Below are 24,802 nucleotides of genomic sequence, written 5' to 3'. Positions count from 1 at the left end.
CAATTTGAAGGCTGGTTACCCCATATTCCACTCTCAGAAAATTATATTGCCAGGCTATACATCTTTAGACAAATGCTTAGATATAAGGAAATGCCATCCAATACTCTAGCTGACAAAATGTTATTGTAATTACCACAGGTGCAAAGAGAAAGATGATGTATTGGGGTGACTGTCATCACAAGACCACATCTAGGAAGATAAATAGTCTCTAATGAATTTGAAATGAAAAATAAATAATCACAGAGTTAAGATTCTAAAGAAAAAATATATACATTCTTCAAATAAAAAGTTCAAATACTTTTTGCTAATTAAAATTTGAATGTGCATTTTCTGAAACCAAAATAATATAAGTTCAAAGTCTGTATAATTACAGCATAAAACTTGTAACTCATAGTGACCATTAGTTGCATGAGATATATGCACTCATATTAAAATTTTTATTTCTTTTCTCCATTTAGTGAATTCTAGCCTGTCTTTTTAATGTAGATTATTCACAGAAAAAAATTGTTTTCTTTAATAAGAGTGTCAAATGTAAATGGTATTCCTATGTTGCAATGCTATTTTTAATTGATACATTTCAAACATTTACTAAGGATTAATATTACGATGATGAGTCTTTTGTAATAGGTAATGTTTTTGAAATTTGTATCATTAATGTTTAAAAAACAAGGCTGGTGATAAAAGAAAGCATATTGGAAATAACTGAAGGGCAGACAGGATAACTGTCTCTGGGCTCTGAATTACTCTCTGGCATTTTAGAAAAGTAAGTAAATGCTTTTAAGGCATTAAAAATTGTTCTTAGAGAAATGAAAATCTATTTTCATAAGCAAATACTATACTGGATTGAGAAGAATGATTCTCCTTTAGGCCAATCTTTGAAATTCCTTATTTTCTGAATTTGGTTTGATTTACCCAAATAACGTACTGGTGAGGGATATGTGGAACTGACTTTTATGTGCCTCTTTCGGAAGACTTGAGTTCACTCTACAACTCTGTGACCTATAAGCTAACATGACTAGGAACTTATGTTTCCTTGTCTGTCAGATGGAAATAGCACTTTTCTTTCTGGTCTGCAAAATGTGTGACTTTGCTTGCTCTTATCAAATGAGATAAATTTTAGGACATCAAAAAAGCAAACAAAAAACCAGATACTAGAAAGGATATTTCACCTACCTTTCATTTCTTCCTAAATATAAAGTCCTAATACTATCCAAAAATAATATGATGTATCTGTCACAGGTTTTGATCAGAGTAGAATCACTATGAGTGACACAGAACAGAAGATTTAGTGTAAAGCTCATGCATTCATGGGAGCTGATCAGCAGTCTAGGTAAGGCTATTGCAATGTATCGGGCACTAGGTCATGAGTCAGTAGAGTGGAAGTTGGTATAGCAAAGGAAAAATATCTTGTTTAATGTAAGTTTTATGAGACACAAGAGCCTTCATAAAGAAAGGAAGACCTTAAGAAGTAGTTAAGCCTGAGCATTTTTATGCTAGGTTTGATGAAAAGTGGAAAGTGGTGGAAAAATGTGACAGAATAAAAAGAGTAGGAGCTAAGTGTCGTAAATTGAGGGAAACAGCAAGGGCTGTTCATTCACATTGCTCTGAGCATCTTGGAAATAAGGATATTCCCTTCCTCTGGGTTTAGGGAGGACACCTTTGTCATGAGAGTTTTATGGCCTGCTTCAGAGGAATATCAGCAAGTCCTTTTTGCACAATGTCATTTCTCAAATTCTTTCAACTGAAAATATTTAATATGCCAAGGTGCCATATTTGGGGTAGCATGTCCTGAACCCTGTCATTGGAAAGGGCAGATGGAAATAGCATAGGGGAGACTGAGGACAAACTGGAACTGACAAGGACAAACTAGAGCCCTCATTTGACTTTGACCACCTCAAATTACGATGATGTGGGTGAGCTGCAAGATAAATTGGTGCCTTCCACTATGGAACTGCACAAGCGCCTGGCCAAGATTTGGAGATGCTGGAGGAGGCGGTCCAGGGGGAAATGAGAGCATGCTGCCGGCTGCTGCCACATGTCAAGGTCAGCCAGCATATCAGTGATAATGTGCTTGAGCTGCAACAGCACCTGCCCTACACCAACCTTCAGAAAATAAGCAATGGTTATTACTTCTTTTTTGCCTTCTAAAGCTCATGCAAATTTCTCTTGTGCCCAACTGTTACCTGGACCTTACACGTAAGGGAATGCTGGGAAATGTCATTCCAATTTAGTGATTTAAGAGCATACAAAGCCACCACATAGGATGACTGTATAATTTATCATCCAAAACAGGACACTTGTGAGAGTGAAATGGAGAGCTGTTAATATTTGTCTCAGGGCAACAGACACAAACCAAGATGTCTGATCAGCCAGATACTATTCATCTTGCCTCTACTTTTCTTCCGGAAGATGAAAGTCTTCAGAAAAACAAAGATGGGGGTCTGGGAAGGGTTGGTTATTGCAGGGCAACATTGCTTTCTTATTAATTGAGTCTAGAGGGTCACAAAGGCTGCTGGATGCCTTGCCCCCAAGCTTCTGCAGACACAGCCAGCAAGTTCTTCCAGAAAACAGAGGAGTGCCCTGATGACTTAGTAACTCTTTCAGGATCAAAATTTGTGGGCTTTGATTGAAATTCCTTACAAACTTGTTTGCGTTATTTATAAAGGGAACACTTTTCTCTCTAAACAATAAATGCAAAAACTAGGATTTCTAAAGAGATTATTGCAAACTTAGGCGCTCTTGGATAATAATGATTTCCCTCTAGGTCAGAAGGTACAGGAATAAATTGTAGTAACTTGTGGCTTTTCTTGCCTAAGAACAAGGGTTATAATTTATTAGCATCCTCCTCCATAAGAGGGAAAAATCATTCTATGGCTATACCCAGAGGTCTCAAAGAAGCACATTTGGTAATTTTTGCATGCATTCCACATACTTATTTCAAAACAATTTTGTAAAAATTAGATAAAATAATCCATGTAAAACATACGTGCTTGGCACATACAAGGCACTCATTAAGCATAACTTGAATTTGAATCTTATTACTGGGAAGTAAGATCAGTAATCTGAGAAGAAAGCCAGCAAGGACATGATGGTAGGAAGCATCAATTTCTTATGAAAGTCTTGCAGACATCTCCTGATGTGCCTTTTAAATAGATTTTCTAATGAGGTGTGCCATTTATCTACTGCTCTTGGAAATTAATTTCCCTGTTTTTTTTTTTTTTTTCCTGGCACTTAGCCCAGTTAAGCAGGTGCACTGTTTGTCAGGCTGTGAGTTTAGAGGAGTAAATGATTCAGGGAAGACCCATAGCCAATCAGAATGTATAAATTTAACATTTAATAGTTATGTATATATGTATATTTATGTGTGTGCGTATAGAGATGTCTGTGTGACTGTCTGTATATGAATATGTTCTCACATTTTAGGAGACTTGAAAAACTGAGACAATTAAATGCAACATTTTAGACTTATCAGTTCTCATGTGCACTGACTTTTCAAGTATAGTTGGCATTTTGTGAGCTTCTGATTCTGATTCAAGTCTTATTTTGATCACCACTTTTCTGTTCAATGTCCCAGGCCCGTTTGGTCTTCTTGGTCACTACATCTAAATGGACACATCTCATTACCCACATCCAGTCTGCTTATAAATACCTCAAGGAAGCATAAATTTCCATAGTCCAGTGTTTTCCAGATCCTAATCAAAGTGTGTCGATTTTTCATGAAATGAGGGAAAAGATAAAGCAAAATTTATTTGTTTTAAAGAAGGGTCCTTAATTTCATTGTTCCTACATTTTTGGACTTAAAATTCTCTTTCGAAATGATGATAATGACAGACATTATTTCTGTCACTGTTTTTAAATGGCATTCTTCTATAAAATAAAAGGTTGGCAATTTAATGTTGGGTTCCAGGTTTTCGCTGGTGGTGTATTTCAAGGTAAAAAAAAAATCTAAAAGTTTGATACCAGTGTTCTATACCACTCATTTGAACCTTACCAAATGAGGCTTTATGTTAGATTTATTATAAATTTACCCATATAGATGGATACAATTATGAATCATACCATCTGTTAATATTCACCTTTTTGATGAATTCACTATTATGCATCTTTCAGTGCTCTGATTAAATTCACTTTCTTAGAAAAACCTTTCCTGAACTTTCAATGTAAATCAAGTGACTTTATCATAATTCCTCATTATATTATTTACTCTTCACTCATAGTGTATATTTGCAATTTACATATTATATATTTAATTGGGTGTGATTATTTACTTAAAATCTCTCTTCTCCATTGAGCTGTTAGGTTTGTAAAGAAATGGCTTTATTTCATTTAATTTTTCAAGTGCTTAGAAGTGCACAAAGTATGAATGCAATAAATATTTGAATGAATGTTGAGGTGAAAGAATGAATGAATAAATAAGTAAATAAATAACGGAAAAGGTAGTAGCATTTTTTATACTCTGAATGCTGAGTAATGAGCATAGTATTTCTTCATGAAATATTAGTTTATGATGATTCTGATAATATTAGTATTAGCAATTAAAATATTTTGTAAACCTCTATTTCCTTGATTGGACTTTAAGCATCTAAAAGGTAAGGATTTTCTTATTCATCTTAATAATATTGTTGCCCTGTCTACTGACTGACACATATTTTTCAATAAAATTTGTGTGATCTAAACAGAAGTTATTTGCTAAGCATATCTGCCAAGCAAACAAAGAAACTTAGAAAAAAATAAGCAAAGGAACGAAACAATAATAACAAAAGAACACATGGACTTCAAGACCAGAACCACAGTAGCTGAATGCAGGCTCTGGGGGCTAGAATTTTGGATTAGAATCCTGACTCTACCAATCAGTAGCTGTGCAATCTTGGGAAATTTACTTCTCTGTGCCTCAGTTTCATTCTCCATAGGTAATAATAGTACCGATTCATATGGTTCTGTGAACACTGAATAAGTTAATACATACAAAACACTTGGAATTTTGAATGGCACACATAGTTAGATAAATTGTAGTTAGTATCATTTTAATTTATTCTTCATGACCTTAAGCATATTTCAATGTTTCAAAAAGATGAATAGGCGTATTTCAAAAAGACGAATTGACTACTTGATTTCCAATTTTTAAATATCATGTGAATATACATAGATTCCAGCAATTACACTAAAGAAATCCGATGATTTAAGCACTCTATTTTATTTTAACATTGAGTAAATGTTCTAGTCATTCTGAAATGGTTTGTTACTCTTATATGACATAGTAAGCACATAATTCATGGCACTACATACTACATTTTAATGTGGTAAAAAGAACTTCAAAATTATTTACTCAGCTAACACTGAGCAATAGAATAGCTAAAGAGACTACATAATACAGTTGAGAGTTTCCAAAACTAAACCTTGACTGACCAAACACATGTTTATGAAGTAATTATTCCAGATATGCTAATTGCTGTATTAATCCCAAATCTAATAACTCCTTTCTCCACTGGTCTGTTAAGTTTGTAATATAATGATCCAAGTAAGTCATCCAATTGGAGTACTGTGACATTTCAACTATTCTTATGCTACCAGCAAATTAATGCCACTGAATGTTAGCTTGGAAACAAATCTTTGGAAATCTGTAAATCTGCAGAAAACTTGCTTTTCCATTATTTATTAATATTGTAGCATTAGAACTGTGTTGATATTTAAGATATGATTTTTTAAATGAAGAAAGCAAATTGGGATTTCAATTAATATAATAATATCCACACCATGCTCATTAATAAAAGTATAATAAGATTCTTTTATTTTATTTAGATACTTGACATGGGCAAATGAAGCCAGATGTTGCTTGCAATTCTGTTTCAGAATATAAAATGTCCTTTATTTGACATGGGTCTATCTCTAGTAGGCTGGAAATATTCCAGGCTTCAACATTTGCAACACAATTTTGCCAGCAAAAAATTGGTTGATCGGGGTCATATTGGAAAAGAGAGGTGAAATGTACATCTATTTGCATTCACTAATTTTCCTTATTGCATCAAAAAGTTACAGGTGAAGAATCGCAGAAAATAACTTGGAAAAATTTCTATGAAACTATTAAATATTGAAATAGCCATGTAATTTCAACTAAAATTGCTTGTCTTTAATTTCATTAGGGTTGCATACAAGTGCAGGTTTCTAAAATACTGAAGTCAGTTAATAGTAAAGATGAGTATGGGAAATTTTGAATTGAGAAAATGTTAAAAAGCAGAAGGAAAATGCCCATGCCTCAGATGTTGAATGGCAAGGATTGGAGCTACACTATGACTATTCAAATGTAGATTAGAAAAGTGACAGTCATTTCCTTGTGCAGTCAATAAAACAATTAGCTCACCAAAAGTGCTTTTAAATCAGGATCCTAGTTTTTCTTTGGTTTAAAAGCATCTAACTATCCAACATCTGCAAGTATTTTATTTTTTTCAAAATTGTGAATCACATGAGTTTTATCTTTTAGAATCTTATGTACTTCAAAAGCTTTGTGTCTGCCCTTTATTATTTTATTTTATTTTTTACATGATTCCCACTAAACAAGAGAAGTCCTGATCTTTGTAATCTATGGGTAGTATCCAGAGATCCTAGGGAGAGGAGAGAGGAAGAAAGGGAAACTATTATGAGACAGAGAGGAAGAGAAAAGAAGAATGGAGAGAGAAAATGACAATGGTTTGGGAAAATATACTTATCTGGGATCTTGAAAGATAAACTGAGGTACATTCAAAATTTTAAGAATGAGAAAAAATCAATTTGAATGAGGCAGCACCACACAAAAAGTGGTTATAAGAACTGCACGTACAGGAGTTAGGGGAAAGACTTTTCTAGAGAGGAGATGGAAGCAAAACAAGGAAATTATTTGATTGGCTACAGCTAAGCATTTGCCTTATTTGGGAAAGGCTAGTTGGCTGTTATTGATTGTTCGTTTTTATTTCTTAACTTTGGGGCATTTATAGGCTTAGATTTTGGTTTGCTTATATTGGCTGCTAAAACATTAGAATCACTTCAGTCTAATGGCCTCCTTGTTTAATTAATTCAATAGGGAAGTACAAGTTATTGCTGCAAAAAGATTTGGCTTTTAAAAAGGGCTCATTACTTTTAAGGGAATGTGTGTGCTTGGGTGTGTAGGAGAGGGAAGAGCTTCATGAAGATGTGTTTTCAATGTTGGTACATCTAAGTGTTGCTAGATGCAAATGCCATCTCCTTCCTGTATCTTCAAAACTTCCCCCCTCTATTCCCTCCTTTTCCATGGGTGTTTATGGGTTTTCTAACTTGGGAAAACAAATTTCCCTCACTTTCGATATGCCTATTTAGATACAACCCTTTTTGTTTCTGTCTCTTTAGCCAAACCCCTCTATTAAGAAATGTTCTGACACTATTCTAACACTGTGCTGAAATGTCTTAAATACATACTTGACTTCTTAATGAATACATTAAGTTTATTAAAATAAACAAACTGATCTTAAGCATGAACAAATTGCACACTAAATATCTTCATCTTAGTTAAACTTTCAGCCTTAGAACTGTTGGCAGCCATTTTCTTGTTAAAACCTTATCTTACGACATTTGTAACTGTCTTCTTCATCATCATTGGCTTCTTGTCCCCGTTGGACAATATCACCTTGTTCCATTGCTTCGGTTTTAATGACTTTGCATTACCCAAAAAGTGATAAGCAAACTGTCATCATGTTTAGCCTACTGATCTTTAATATGTGGTACTCAAGCTAATAATAGGATCAATCTTCTAAAATGACTAAATAGTAAGATTTAGAGGAAAAAAAGCAGTGACACAATTCTAAATAATCAAAGCATGTAAGATGAGTTTTAAGACAATGACTTAAAGGACTCCACCATGGGAGTCAGTAAAACTATTTTTATTTTGAAGGAAAAATTAATCTCATAAGCATTTTCATTTTCCCCGTTCTTAACCTCATTCTCTCTCCAATTTTTCTAATGCATAAGGATATTTGGTTGGAACAGCAAACCCAAGATTCCTAACAGAGCTAGTTTATATATCTTTCCAGGCTTGCCTCTTAGATTCTAAATCCAGTTCATTTTCCAAATTTTTAAGTCAGAAACATGGTACTCCTTGTGATCTTTCCCCTTTCCCCACCATCCATAAACACTCAATTATCAAAAATAACTCATGTAATTTTTAAAAATCTCTTGGTTCTGTTCTCTACTCTGTGCCTTATCTCAAGAACCCCTGTCTTAGTTTCCCCAAGATCGTTGCACTTGCCATGTATTTTTGTTTTGCCTATAATCTTGCCTTTTTTTCCCCTTTTCATTCTGAGGCCAGAATGAAAATTGCAAATCTCTTAAATTATTCTTCCCTATTTAAAATTTTAGATGTCTTTCTTTAAAATATAAGTATGCATGTTGTTCTGATACCTTGGCGCTCACCTTGTTGGCATGGGACAACAGCTGCTCCTATAACAACTCCAGCTCCTGACAGATCCTTCTCCAGCTTCGTCCACTCCTCGCCTAGGTGCATATTTATCATGATGAGGGCAACAGCTTCTTCTCTTTGGAGAGGGAGGTTTGGAGGTCATAGGACTGATGCAATTTCCACTTTGTTCTCATGAATTTTATCCCATCCTTTGTAGGCTGCAAATTTCCTTACTCCCTCTACTTTATGTCCATATTTTCATCCCAAGTGACTCTTCTGCCTTCAGATCCCAACTCCATCTGCATAAGTAGAGACCTCTCCTAGCGAGGTTAGTATTAGAAGTACCAAGGGAATTTCATGATTCCAATTTTTCATTTCATCATTTTTGAGAAGTGTTCATCGATGATAAGGATAACAAGTTCAAAGGAATTTCAACCTCTGTATATTGTCTCTACATTAAAAATCTAGTTTGAAGAAAATTACTCAGAGAAACTTAGTTCTGAAGTTGCATCATTTATGTAATTCAAGGAAGGTGATTATACAACTTTTTAAACATCCTAATTTTAAAATCTATATTATTGAGTCTGGCATTATCAAGGTTATCACCCATTTGTGAAAACACACGTTTAACTAGAGCAAAATGAACTTTCATCATGTTCTTTTTAAAAAAACCTTTTTTAATGTTTATTTATTTTTTGAGAGAGAGAGTGCACAAGCAGGGAAGGGACAGAGAGGGAGACACATAATCTGAAGCAGGCTCCAGGCTCTGAGCTGTGGACACAGAAACTGATGCGAGACTCGAACCCACGAACTATAAGATCGTGACCTGTGCTGCAGTTGGGCGCTCAACAGACTGGGCCACCCAGGATCCCCTTCATATTCTTTTCTTTATAGACACATCTGAGAGATGCTCTATAGAAATATCTTGTACTTGATAACTTAATTATCCAGTCCTAATGGGCTGTCCCAATATTTATATTTCTTGCTAAATCACAAAGTGTTAATTAAATAAATACAAAAATTATTGTAACCTCCATATTCGATTTCAAAGAAATTTTGCGATATAGCTTGAATTCCACATTTTTGTCCATACAAGGATCCTTGAAATGATATTATATACTATAACTAAAGCCATCCAATGCAGAGTTTATTCTATTGCAGCTGAATTTAATTTTCATTGGCCTCCACATCTCCATTTTATTATTATTTTTGCCTTTGCTTCTCCCAAACCTCTATTATTTAGCCGGGTTCACTCCAATTAGCCCTTTAGGGGAAATCCACTACTATAGGTGGATTTAAAAAGAAGATATTAAGAAATGAGCCTCTCTCAAAATATTTCTTGTTTGAAAAAAGCTGTTTTAAAAAAACTATTTTAGGACTACAAATTATCACTATTCCGTTTACAATAAATTTGCTTCTCGGATACCAAAATAACAAGTGTTGTTTCTGGAACTGAAGCAATCTTACAAAAATATAGCTGTCCTCCAGGAATTTTTCAAGAGAAAATAATGGGAAGATTTGGAATTCCAGTTAGTGTGCCTTTTGCAAACTTCCATTGGCAGGATATAAATACACCTCAGAGATTCACTATGGAGGAATAAAGGCACTGTGTCAAACACTTCTTGAATTCTTGACTTCCTTGGATGTCCTTCCTTTCTTATTTTCCTCATATTGGCTTTACTTTCAATTGGAAATGAAATACAGAATAAGAAAACAATAAACTTATGGGATAAAAAAGGCATATAAATAAGTATAGGAGATTGAAATCCCCTCCATTGAGATGATAAAAATTAAAGATGGGAATCCTGACATCATTGAGTTCAACCACATTTGTTCAAGGTAAATGGTCCAACCCATGAGAAATTGTTTGAAAGTTACTTCAGACTGATCCTAAAATGCTTTAAAGTATGATATCTTGAGTAAACATCGCTTTGATGAAGACACCGACCTTAATAGTGGATATAAAAGCATATATTGTTGTTTGTTACTTCTTAAGTATCTGTACTTAGTGTTGTCCATGCTGGAAACTCCAGGGCCTGAAGACTCAGAGGGCTCTTAAGTTCACTGTGAGTACTTTTCAAATGTGCTCTGGTTAAAAATAAACTAAATTAAATCAGTATTTCAACCTTATATCCTTAGGAAATTGTTGACTATTATAAATGATGCCAAACCTCAAATCCAAAATGTTTTATAAGAATTTGCATTCTCTCAGTTTTCATTTCTGTGTATAAGAAACTTATGAACACAGTGGTGACAACCATTGCTTTTTGCTCACACTGACACAGCAGGAATATATTTATTTTTTTTATCTTTTTGCTTGTTTTTCCTACTTATTTTTCCCTTCTTCCTATCCTTGGGGGTGGCATGGGAATGGGAAAATACATTTGAAGCTCTGTTTGGCACTGCTTAAGTTCTAGGGAATTCTGTTTACCTTGAACAAAGGCTAAGTAATTTCACCGTACATAATTGTCATGTAACTCAGAGCATATTAAATGATCCATAATTTGCTAATATTTTTCTTCATCAAATTTTCACCAACAGAAACAAAAGTATTCTAGGACTTATCTGCAACAAGAATGGAAAAACCAGTCACTTAAAATTATAAATTTTTTAGGTCTGGATAATTACCACTATATATTTCCAGACAGAATTCCTCACATGTCAAAATTAGAAACACCTGTGTAGCAAACCCATAAATGACAGCACTATGTCGATTATATTACACATAAGATAAGATACTGTATACAGTAAGTCCTACATAATTGTCTTGAAAGAAGTCTCTCTATTTCCTAGTCAATTTCATTTGGGTGCTAGTATGTGCAAGGTACACTCATCAACATACATACAATTTGATTTTTTCCTAATTGGGGTAGCATTTGTGACACTTTTAAAAGACCTTACCTCAGTTTGGATCCAAATATTTAGATGTGAATATTTTCTTGGAGGTAAGGGGCAATCACTAGTTCTTTCACAAGTCCTGATAAAAGCAGTGTTTGGTTTTCAAAGACCCTGCCAAGGTTGCCTGTGAGGATGTAGTGACTAAATGATCACAAAACAAAATTTATAACAGCCTGCATTCATGGAGCACCACCATATGTTTGAGTTAAATGGCTCTGAAAATTGAATTAATAATTACCTAACATTCACTATATCCTTTACTCTGCTTTAGGCACTCGATACTAAGGAGTTTATGTACAATGAGTTTGAGCAAAGTTCAGTAAGCACCATCTGGTGTGGGCAGAGACTCAAGGCAAAAGGGTCAGAAGATGCCTGGGATTTCATTTCAATCACCATCCTGTGGAATGGTTCAGACAGATGCAGATGGGCAAAACTATCCCGCCTCTGAGTTGTTCTTGCTTTTGATAAGATATGCATGAGGGCAGCCTTAGCGTTGGTGGAGGGGGAGGGTAATTCATCTGGGAATGAATTCCATGCAGTCAGAATTTAGGACCCAGACATCCAAGGGGATACTGGAAATGACTCTGGTGCAGCATTTGGAGACCTAGATGGAAGCTGAGATCACACACAGAGCTTCCTGGTAAGGGGAAGAGAAGCTGCTGCCCTAGCTAGCAAACTGGAAAGAACCTCTGGTTCATTCAAGATAAAAGGCAATCTTGCTTTTTTTCTCCGCATTGGCATCTATTAATTCACAGGCACCGTACTGTGTGCTTCGAATGTATCATCCCATGTAATAATTGTAACAACCTTGTGAGGCAAGTATTATTACTCTTATTGTCATTTTATAGTTCAGCATGCTGAAGCACAGAAAAAAAATTGTGTCCCCAATATAGAATACTGTTTGCCAGAACCAGGTATACTATAGAAAACAGGCATGAAGGGGTGACTTTAGAATTGTGACTTTGGAAAAGCATAGGCTTCGATGAATTTTGTAGACATAGCAAAAGTTAATCTTCTCACCATCATATAGCTATCTAGGGGGCGAGCATCAGGACTAGCATGGGGTCAGTGAAACACTCACCTTGGCTGTAAAGTGGAAGGGCTCCAAAAAAAACCTCAGTAACTAAGATGCATGATATTTTAATGTAATACTTAAAATTTTTAAATTAATGCAAAAATCTATGATGAACAAAATATCAAAAATTTACATAAAGACAGGATTATTCTGACTGATTTTCTCTTCTGTCTCTGACTTTAATATGGCCTGGCATGGCAACAGGTGGGAGGCCTGAACTTGAATGCTGTCAGTCTGAGCTCAGAACACAAGCTTGTAATCGTTATTGGCTAATGTTTGTCAGGATTTGGAAGACAAAGAAGAGTAAAATATAACTTAAAGAATGTAAGACTGATGATCAAGGATAATGGCAAAATTATGGAGCTGGTTCTTCAGGAGGAAAACAGAAAATGAGTAATTTAATTTCCCATGTAGGTTCCCACTTAGAAACTTAAGTAGCTGGATAGTTTGGCTTCAAAGACAGAGGACCAACAAAAATCTTATTTAACTTTAAACTTTTCTTTGCCTCTCTTGCCTCTCTTGGTACTCTTTTATCAGTGCCAAGAATCCAATTACTGATCATAAGGAGCCTAAAGCAGTTTCCCTGCACCTGGTGGTATATTTTTTTTTAAAAAAAAATATAAGATACAATTAAGAGTGACTTGAACACTGAGAAACATTTCTTATCTCACATAACAGAAGCTCTGGAAGTAGGGCGATTATTCCAAGATTGGATAATTCAATGCCTCACCAATGTCATATGGACACAAGTTTTTTCATTTTTAACCTTTGCCTTCCTCAGTGAATCAGCTACTGTCTTCATGGTTATAAGGTGGTTACAGCAGCCCTGGGCTTTATGTTCCCATGCACCAAAGTCCTTGTTTCTCCTTTTAACAGCAAGAAAACCTCCTCCCAGAATATCTCATCTAATATCTGACTCCAGAACCAATGGTGAATTCATATTTTTGTTTGTTTATAACAGTATAGCATAGGTAAGAGTCATACTCTGGAGGGTGCAAAATCAGCCTCCATCACAATAACTATGTAACCTTAGGCATCTCATTTACATTCTCTGTACCTCAGTTTTCTTATTTAAAATATATAATATAGCTACATCATTGGGTTATTGAAAAAAATGTGGGTTAATATACATTTAGTTCTTAGAGTGGTATCTTGTGGGTAAAATACACTCTATTTAAACTGTTAGCTACTATTATTTTTATGATGACCCTCAATGTAATATATTTAATTTAACTCATGGAAACATGAGAGGTAAGAAAATGTAATAAAACAATCAATAAAAGTTTCAGTTGCATTGTATAATATTATTCCCATGATATAATTTGGATGTGATGTCTGAAAAAGGGAATAAGAATCACCTTGAGGACTACTATCTTATTTAAGATATACCTATAATCTGTATCTGTATGCATATCTATATCTATGTTTTTAAAGTTGTTGTTCACATAGCTAAAATCAGAGGCTGATCTTAAGTCAGCAACATTGACTTCATGAAAACATCCTGATTTGACTATTTTAGAAGCAGGCAATATACATGTCTGCAGAGTATATATAGTGCATTTAGTCATAAGGATAATTAAACTGATATCTATTTTGTTGGATTTTATTGTTAAGTTCCTCAGTGAACATTTAGAAAGAAGGGAAATGGGGAAATGGTCTCAATCTATTCAGATAATAAAAATCCCATTTGCAGTATTCTTCCATTAGATATAAAATATACTAGTGCTAAAATATACATTTGATGGTGCCATTACAATCCAGTTCCTTACATATAATTCTTTAAAATTTTTCAATTGCAATTATAAAATTCCATTTCATTTCCTTTCTCTAAGGTTTAATCTTACCATTCAGACTACCATATCTTGCTCACACGAAACTCTCCAGAATGCAGTAAAATAAGGTCCAAAGAGTAAAGTTACACTGTCACTGAATCATGGAGATAAGTTTTTCTGAAACCAACATTTTGTAACTTGGCCTCCTTGAATGAGCTGTGAATCCCCTGAAATAGAACATATAAAAGTTTCCCAGAATTCCCTTCTATTGTATAACTTTCCCCCTTTCTAGTATATGTACTGCCTGAGCGAGCACATTTTCCCCTTTCTGTGGGATCTTCCCATCAGCATAAAATGGAATATTCTTCCCATTTTAAACAATGTTAACAGCAGAAAACCCACTATGATACTAGTTCTCTTTAAACATTGCCCAAACTCTTGTCATTTACTTTGAATAAAATGTACTTACCACCTTTACATTATTCCCATTTGGTCGCGAATGCATTCCACTAAACCAGCCCTTTGAAGGTCACCAATGACATCCTCCTCATTAAATCTAAAGGTCTATTCTCACTAAATTTCAAGGTCTATTCTCAGTCTTCATTTTACCTGACGTATCAGCAACTTTTGCCTGTTGATCACTGTATCCTCCACAAGACAATTTCCTCACTTGACATCTAGGACGTTATGCTCTCTTTTTTCTGCTTCTTTCTTTCTCTCTCCGGATGTATGTGTTAATATCTCTGTCTCTGTCTTTCTCATCTCTCCTTGTCATAATCAATTGCTGTTGTTTTTCTGACTGATCTCTCTGTCTTCTAAATGTGGGAATGCTCCTGGGTCCACTCCCTTGGTGATTTCGTTCAGTATCATGATTTTGAATACCTCTGCTGAACTCCCAAATTCCTATCTTCAGCTAGGACTTCTCTTTTGTAGGTCATATTGAGTTGTAAAAATGTCTACATCTGCACATAGATATTTAATAGGCAACTAGAGTGTGATGAATCTAAAACTCAGGTACTTGTATACCACCCCTACAAAGCCCTGTTTCTCTCCAGACCTCCTCATTCCAACAAATGACATTTCCATCCTTCCAGTTTTTCATGCCACAAACCTTGAAGTTATCCTGTACCTGTATCTTTCTTTCATACCTAAGAGCCAAACTGTAAGCCTGTATTATTACTTCTATCTTTTAAATACATTCAGCTGACCACATTTCATGACCACACAATCATCCTGATAGAAATCACCATAATCATCGTTCTCCTTGATTATTCCATTTGGCTCCTTACTGATCTCCCTGTTTCCAGCCTGGCATTCTTTGAATCCTCAACACAGCGAGTGAAGTTACACAAGTCAAATCATATCATTCCTTTGTTCAAACCTTCCAGCGACTTCTCTCTATCAGAATAAAAGCTTAATTTTAGAATACTTAACCTTTAGATAATATAATATGTTGGTATAATTGTAGTCTTTTAAGATATCAAATGGAGAAGAATCTCTGAGAAGCTAAAATAGTTTTTAAAATTAAGGAAAACAGAGGGAGATGGGTGGGGGATGGGCTAGATGGGTGATGGGTATTAAAAATCATCACTTGTGATGAATGCTAGGTGTTGTATGTAAGTGATGAATCACTGAATTCTACTCCTGAAGCCAATATTGCACTGTATGTTGGCTAAATAAAATTTAAATTAAAAAAATTAAAAATAAATAAAAATAAATAAAATTAAGGAAAACAAATCTAAAATTTAATTATAGATTGACGGAAAGTCAGTTGCAACTTATACCATATTTCTAGATAGATCTCCTCTTCAGTCGGATAATAGAGGTTACTCTTACCCCCTCAGAGTAGTTTTCATAAAATTAAAATGAGAAGAACAACATTCTAGAAATATCTGTTATGTCTATTTGCTTGCATTTTTAGTTTTTAATCTCCCATTTCACAAATAGTTTATATCTCCTAGGACATAAAAAATGGAAGATTTATAGACTTCAGGTTTTCCTAACTCTATCTACTAAAATTACTAGAAATTTAAATGTTTTTTATTTTTAGGTACTAGGATGCCTAATAAGGATAAACAAATTGGATCTAGCTGGAACCTGATATAAATACTACCTTGACAATTCCAGACTTTTTCTGATATATCACAAATTATAATAAATGGACCTATCACTCTTACTTGAGTCACAGCTACTTAAGTCAACTTGGAACTTATTGTTTGCTGAAAATTTACAGAGCCGTCTTCTCCATGATGCTTTCCAGTATAATATGGGCCAACAGTGATTTCTTCTGTGCCTGAACATCCATAACTTACAGTGGATATACCAATTTGAATAACATAGATACACATTATTTCAATCCATTTCTAATTTTGCCCTGTGTTAAACTCCTATTTAGATTATAAGCTTTTCAAGGGCAATTTCTTTCTTGGTAACTAAATAGTGTTTGGTACCATAGATATTCAAAAACTTTTTTTTAACTGAATACCTATGCATACTATGACAAAATGTACTTTCTTTTTCTGAGCCCCCCAAAAAGTTGTAGCTAAGAGATATTTACATTTATAAAATTGACATATTTTGTGTCAAAAGCACAAATCGGTAAAAACAGCTTTCCTTAGCTTCTTTGGGGATGATTGTAAAATTTTTCTCTTATTTTTAATTACTTTTAGCAAGCTCTATTTCCAAGATTGGCTCAGATCCTCTAAAACTTGTACATGATGCTGTGGAAGAAACCACCGACTGGGTCTATGGCTTCTTTTCCTTGTTGTCTGACATCATCTCGTCTGAGGGTGATGAAGAAGATGATGATGGGGATGAGGACACTGATAAAGGTACAAAGCATAGAGACACATCTAACTTCTTGGACCAATTTTAGTTATGTATTACAGTGGTTTTCTTAAGTTTAAACACAAATGAGCACTTGGGTCAGGCTAACCCAAAATGAATACACTTCTGAGTTCTAATAGCTTATCAACAGGCTGCCAAACTCAGTAAATTGGTCTCTATTTGGCTTTCATCTTACGGCTTATCTGCCTTTATGACAAAGATGTCAACATTAAATGCTACCATGAGGGTAGCATTATAGTAGAGAGGGTCTTATTATGCAATACTACAAACTCACAATAGGAACTCACATTTATATGCTTCCTTGGGAAAAAAACTGTAGCTATTTCTCAAGTTTATCCTTAGGAAGATTGAAATAACAACAGTAAAACTTGATAGACATATGTTTTATACATGTAAGTCATATTCATAGTCAAATAGCAGAAAGCAATTCTCCTAAAATCATAATAAAAAGTAAATTGATTGAACCAAATGGAGGTGTAATGGAGGGAAATGTTCTAAATGTCACAATTATGCAGCTAACCTATGTACTTTCTCATATATATATATTAATAAACAAAAGAAAATAAACTCCAACCATACATAAACTGCTATTGAATGGATGTGAAAAGAACAAAGCATAATGATCTTGTCTTCTACATGACATTTTTTAGGGTCAGTCTCAGTCATCAGACTACCTTGACTACCAGGAAAGCTCTTATTATTTTAGACCTCTCTATGACTTTGTCTGAATTTGTATTTGTTTGGCCCCAGTGAGAGGTCGAGATGAACAATAGAGAATAGAAATGAACATGATATATGAACTATAATGTATAACTTGGATTGCTGCCACACTTTTATTGAACTCATAAAAGTGAAACTATCTCACATAAATGTACATAAACAAAGTTTATACTTAAAAACTGGAATTTGGGAGGCAAAGTAATATAAAGACTACTAATGTCAAAACTAATGGATGGCTTTTTTAATGAACAAAAGAAAATGGGAAAATGGAGAAACAATATTATGCTAAGCTAAAGGTGTTTCTAATTCACTGTTTTTGTCTTGGTCTAGGAGAAATAGAGGAGCCTCCCTTGAAACAAAAAGGTTGGTTGTTTTTACCTTTAATAATGCATTTTTCCCCTTTTATGGTAATGCTCATTTTTTAGCATGACTCAAGATATATTTTACATGATTTGGAACCTTAATTTACTTTCAATGTACAGTTTTTGTTTGATGATTAGATCAAATTTTATAGGTAGGTAGAGAAATACTCCATTCTCTCCAATAAAGCTGACCCTATTATTTTTCAGCTGATTACTTGGTGCCTTCTTCAGGATATGTGTGAATTCATCTACATATAGATCTGTGTGAGTTGGAATTACAGGAATGAGGAGTGAATTCAGTAGACACAGAAATGGCCCAGAAAATGATGATGCCCATTTTCTTTATTCTCACTATGGCCAGATTTTAAATTTTTATTCATTTTCTTCTTATTTTACTGTCACTATTAATATTCTTCATTTTTAGGTGATAAGTAGGGGACAGGGTATATGAGATAGTGTGCAAAATAATAATCTTGGAGGCAAAGACATATCAGTCAGTATGTGCCATGCATCATCCCAAAGGAATAGAGTCACCTGGGTATACTTGGATTTGGTATGGAGGGATTCTTTGCAGAAATAGATTTTGCCAGGCTTTTCAATAACTGCCCATGATTGTCATGAATCCAAGACATGGAAGCAATATGGCTAGGACAAAGAGGTATGGCTATGGGGCAAAAACCTCAGAGGGGCAAGTATTTTTATAGGAAGAAGGGAGAATTATTTCTAGAAGGGACAAAAGGAGAAAGGATACCTTCCTGAGGTATATTTGGAATGAGAAACAGCCAACACATAGCCAGACTTGATACAATTGTGATGTTTTAGTCATCGCTGCACATATTCAGCAGAGGCTTTGGGGAGTGTTTACTCCTGGGGAGAACTTGCTGGCTTCTGTTGCTATCTGCCTAGACCTCCTATAGATACAAACAGTGGGATCCAAATTTAGAGCTTTAGCCTTGCCTGAGGAGATGATGTTTATCTCACTCTCTGGGGTAAAATCCATTTAGTTTATGTTAATTTGGAAAATTTGAATTTGTAACTTATCCAACAAAAGAGAGCTGAGCTAGTGATACTCAAATGTGAGAAAGCCAGAAATGAAAGTGTTTGTGAAGTTATCAAGAGGAGAAAGGTTTCATGATCACAAATCCAGGATGAGAATGTAAGAACTCAAGCCATAGTTCAGCCATCAAATCCAGGTTTAGAGATTCTAGATTAGTTTTAAACAGAAGTTTAAACTTCTGTTTAGGTTTAGAAACAGCTTTTTTTTTTTTTTTTTTTTTTTTTTTTTTAATAGCTGATCTCCAATGGATAGTGCCTAGAACACAGTAAAAGTTTAAGCTAATGAGTTACTAGCCATTGTCTGGAAACAAAAGGTTATGTATATTGTGTATTCCAATCAGAAAAGGAAGGGAGAAAAACAAATATTTTCTTACTTATAAATTGAATTCTACAAGAAAATCATAAGATCATATTCTTCATAAATCAATATCTAGAATTTAATAGTCTGTTCTTTCCTTTTGATTTGAATTTCCCTATGGGATTATTTTTAAATTGTTTCATGTAATGATTAGCATAAATTGCAAATCTGCATAAAGCTGTTTAATTATTATTCTTTAAATTATTGCCGTATTTTATAAAATCAACAGCAAGACTATTAAATAGCTGTTAAGGATACTTTTTTTAAAAAAAACATGTCAACAATGCTCATTAGTTAAAACAGTCTAAGTGATATATGTGTTTAAAACCATGTACACTAATGTCTTGAAAGATTACCAAAAGAAGAGTAGACTTAAAATCATCTGAATGTATATATATTAAATAGATATATATATTTAATTTTTAACATTTATTTATTTTTGAGAGACAGAGACAGAACACAAGCAAGGGAGGGGCAGAGAGAGAGAGAGGGAGACACAGAATCTGAAGCAGGCTCTAGGCTTCAAGCGGTCAGCACAGAGCCTGATGCAGGGCTCGAACTCACAAACCATGAGATCGTGACCTGAGCCAAAGTCAGACACTTAAACAACTAAGCCACCCAGGTGCTTATTATTATTTTCTTAATAATATAATTCACAGGGTTGCATGAATGGACATTTGAGGAAACAGATACCCTACCTTGGGTATAAAAGCTATGTAATAATGAACATTAGTTAAAGTAGACTGAAGCAAATATATTTCATTACAATTACTATTTTTTATTTATAGTCTTTTCCTTTGTAGAGTCATAGAGGCGATGAGAATTTTAAGGCAATACATAATATTTTACAAACATTTCTAAAAACAAAACACTTCCAATACATATTCTGTTTTTATTTTTATTTATTTACTTTTTATGTATTCTGTTTTTAAAAGCAAATTTTAAATATTATTATTAGAGAAGAGATGCTATGAACTTATCTCTATTTTATGATGGATTATTTTATACATTTGCATATTTAAAAATTGTGGTTTAAGAAGTATGTTTTTGGTAATCTAGAATGACAGTCTCTTAAAACATTTGATTTTCATCCATAAGTAAATGATTGTTGGTCTCCTTGTGAATGCTCTTTCCCATTCAGATATATTCAATACTATTTAGCCATTTTATATTACCTAAGTTATCAGGCCATGGGATTGTTTATTTAACTGTCCTGTGTCTGTATGAAGCATTTTATTTAAATGCACTTAAAATGTTAGTTTCATTTGTCCAGTTGCTATTTTCATCAAACTAAAAACTCAGCCATCCTGTTATTTATGGGTGGAGTTCACAGGTCGAATTTGATGTAGAATAATGGTTGAGTCAAACAATCTCAGAGTTGAGGGTTGATTATTAAATAAATTATTAATATGGATGACATTTTTGAATCTGCGATTCTGTGGCTTATGTTGTTATAAATAAATATAGCTTCAGGGCATTAGATGTAGTACCTAGTGTCTTTATATTCTTTATGCATATTTACTTTTCAGCTTGTCAAAATTTTAAAATAGTAAATTCTATTACCGAACACTATATGATGAGTCCAAGGCACTGAATCATTATAAAATTTTATATTTTATTATATAATTATTTGAAATTTACAACTATGAGAAACAAATACCGTTTTAAATCATAATTCCTGAAACAGTTTTTGGCTGTTTATGGTAGGTGTGCTTTGTTTATCTGGATCTCCTGTTATGGAACTTCTTCCCAGTACAGTATACGTTATGGATGTTGACTCCTTACTTTCCCAGGGTACACAAGTGCAGATAGCTATAAAGGAATGAAATTACATCTGTATGCTTTCTTAAAAGTAATTTGCCTGAAAACACACCTAAGTTCATAATAGTATTCTACTTTACAGCATAAAGAAATAGACTTCGCCCATCCTAAAATTGCTAGAATGCTGACCAGAAAGACCAAGAGGAAAGGTCTTGACCTTTTGGTCTTTCTGGTCCATCCTCATACGTCTGCTAAAGGAGAAGCATGATGTTGATACACAAGTGCTCTTTTTCATGACGGGATGTTCTGACACCAGAGATATGATGGTGTGGAGGAGATTGGAGATTAGAGCAACGATAAGTTTCACTTAATGACTTTACCTTTTATTTAGCTGAATAATGTAAAAGATTGGATTGCTCTTGAGGGAGATTCAAGAGCAAAGCAAAAAGAGTATAGGTAGGAAATACTAAAAGCTATCTCAAGGGCTTTTAAAAATTTAAAAATAAATAATCCTTTTCAGTTATTCTCAATATATGATCTTGCGAACTGTCATTGGCTTGAAAGAGCACTTTGAAACAACCAAAGCAGTGTAGTTTAGTGACATTGATTCTTTTAAATATAGCTGGGATATTTTCTGAGACAACCAAACTTTTAAGATGCACTGAATTAACAACATTTTATGTAATTATATTATAAAATATCTAATCTAATTATAGCCAAATCTCATATTATTTCATCTAATGTAAAATGCTTAGTATTCTATATCTCCTACTGACAAAAACTTAAGTCATATACTAGTTGAGGAAACAATTTACTCTATGTATATACACATATATGAACATGTGTGTATATATGTATAATACATTATGCAACATTTATTCATTATATGCTATTTATGTTACATGTATTTTCTACTTCCTATTAATAAAAAGTATAAAACTATATGCTAGTTACTGGTTTTAAATATATGTAATGCTTAATACATTATACAGCTTTATGGTAGTTAACAAAATTATGAGTCATTTCTTTTATATTTGAAACATATTTATTAAGTCCCAAAAGTAAAACCTTAGAATTTGATATCCCTTCACATATATATTGCTGAAGTTTCAAACTCTTTATCATGCTCTTAGCTGCATAAACAATTGAAAATTTTATGTATATATTACATGACATTAGTCCAAATAAAATAAGGTAAAATAGAATATTGGTTTGTCTGATTTTTATAACTTATTACTAATGTAAATTTATCAGGGGTGGCTCAGTCTGTTGAGAGTCTGACTTGATTTCAGCTCAGTTCATGATTCCTGGGTCATGGGATCAAGCCCCCTGTTGGGCTTCATGCTGAGCGTGGAGCCTGCTTAAGATTCTCTCCCTCTCTCTCTCTCTTTCTCTCTCTCTTTCCTCTGTCCCTCTCCCCACTTGTGTACATGTGCTCTCTCTCTCTAAAAATAAATAAATAAAAATGTTTAAAAAGTTTAAATAAAATAAATTTATTATGTTAACTCCACCTCATTTTAGCCTTTTCATCTACTTTTAATAACATATCTTCCAGTTGTGTTGCAAAATTTATTCTTTCTTAATAATTTCCTCAAGATGCAAACTAAAATTATTCTTTTTTTTTAAATTTTTTTAACGTTTATTTATTTTTGAGACAGAGAGAGACAGAGCATGAACGGGGGAGGGTCAGAGAGAGGGAGACACAGAATCCAAAACAGGCTCCAGGCTCTGAGCTGTCAGCACAGAGCCCGATGCAGGGCTCGAACTCACAGACTGTGAGATCATGACCTGAGCCGAAGTCGGCCGCTTAACCGACTGAGCCACCCAGGTGCCCCCAAACTAAAATTATTCTTGAACTGCAAAACAAAATTATATTTTTTGAGATAGGTAAATTTGATTTGAGTAAGAGGTTTGAAAATAAAAGCTGGTTTGTCTATTAGCTAACATGGAAAACATTATAAATAACAATGGCAAACATAAATAAAGTGAGCAGTACCCAGGGTTTAGATGAATATACTAAAGCAAGACATAATTTTATCGAAAATCGTTACAATTTACAATATTTTGGTTTTTTATATCCTTTCTGGAAAATTGGTTGGTTGCACAAAGTACTCCTATTTGAGAATAGTAGAAATATCTAGCAGTCATTTGGAGAGCCTAATAAAATCATTTTACTTCCAGGGAATTCAGAAAGTAAATGACTTTCAGAATAGAGTAGCAAATCTTTTGCAAATCATGTGTTTTTCAGACCTTTGTTTCCAATATAACTGAAGAAAGCATTAATCAATTACTCAGCTGAGAGATCATTGAAAATAAATTTCTTATTAATTCCCTATGTCATTTTAACATTACTTGGAAGAACACTTAAAAAAGTAAACATTACTGTAATAAAATTGTCATCTCTGTGTATGTGTGTGTGCATGTATGTGTAGCTCTTATATACATGTTCATGCATAAGGCATATGTATGCATGTGTGCATACATTTTCATAAGGCTTCTCAACATTTGTATCATTAAAAGTAAGCAAGAGGGTTAGATTTGTTGTTGAATCTTATCTGATCCCATCTGTATATCATATCCACAAACCCATAAACTTATTGAAGTTTTATGCATCTTATAAAGAGATAGATGTCTTTCTAATATAATTTTGCTTTTCAGGTTTAATTATATTTTATAAAAATTCTTATAGTAACCTTTAGATTCTTATAACCATAAGATATGAAATAAATTCAAGATTTCAATTTATAAACTTTTTTCTAGAGAAAAAAGTATATAAATTACACTATATCATAGTTTAATCAAGAAAAAAATTCCCAGTGATAGAAATATATTGTTCTTGAATGAAATTTTGTGAAAGAAATGTAGTGAAAATATGAATTTAAAAAGAATAAAGATATACAATTTCCAAATGTTAAAAAAGAGCTTGTTGTGATATTTTAAATCCATAATGAAGAGTCTCAAAACATTGTAGTGTTTAGAGTCCATTCACCTGATTTTTTCAGAGACATGAAGAAATTTTATTTTCAAAAGTCAAAATTTATAATAACCTGTAAATTATTTGCAACTTTTTAACTATGATAAAAAATTTAGAAGTTATCTTCAAAATATGGAAGGAGATGCAGTTTTCCAAGGTTTGCCAAGGTAATGTCAAAGGGAAAAAAATTAATGTCACTGTAATGAAAATGAACATTTTCTTTTCTGGATAACCTGAGGATTCACAGTGAGAATATTCAGAGCATGAGGGCTCATTTCCACCATAGTCTACAATGTTGACTCATGTAGAGGTAATCACTAGTTCAGGACACTGACATGTGTTATCCCTTCAGTAAATTTATTTTTCAGTAAATCTTTTTCAAGTGTTTTTTTATGGTTCAAGCAATATGCTAGGTGGAGGAGAACATGTAAGTCTTTGGGTACAACATTCCCAAATGTTGATGATGAAAATTTGTGAAATAAGATAATAAATAAATGACTGTAATGAGCTTTTATATGATATGGCTAATAAAGTTAATTATTCCCTACCAAAATCAGGATCAATGTAACATTGTATTC

General features: G+C 33.7%; 1 protein-coding gene across 1 annotated transcript in view; it reads left to right on the top strand.

Moving 5' to 3' along the window:
- The window catches only part of TRDN (triadin), a 393,952-nt gene that overhangs the window by 53,240 nt on the left and 315,910 nt on the right, over positions 1 to 24,802 (top strand). The window contains exons 3-4 of the mRNA XM_058735145.1: positions 16,816 to 16,977; positions 18,044 to 18,076. Of these exons, the coding sequence (XP_058591128.1) occupies positions 16,816 to 16,977; positions 18,044 to 18,076 (195 nt within the window). The remainder of the gene's footprint in view (positions 1 to 16,815; positions 16,978 to 18,043; positions 18,077 to 24,802) is intronic.

The sequence above is a fragment of the Neofelis nebulosa genome, chromosome 6 (genome assembly GCF_028018385.1).
Source record: "Neofelis nebulosa isolate mNeoNeb1 chromosome 6, mNeoNeb1.pri, whole genome shotgun sequence".
Classification (NCBI taxonomy): domain Eukaryota; kingdom Metazoa; phylum Chordata; class Mammalia; order Carnivora; family Felidae; genus Neofelis; species Neofelis nebulosa.
Note: the sequence above shows the minus strand (reverse complement) of the source record. Positions and strands in the feature narration are given on the sequence as shown.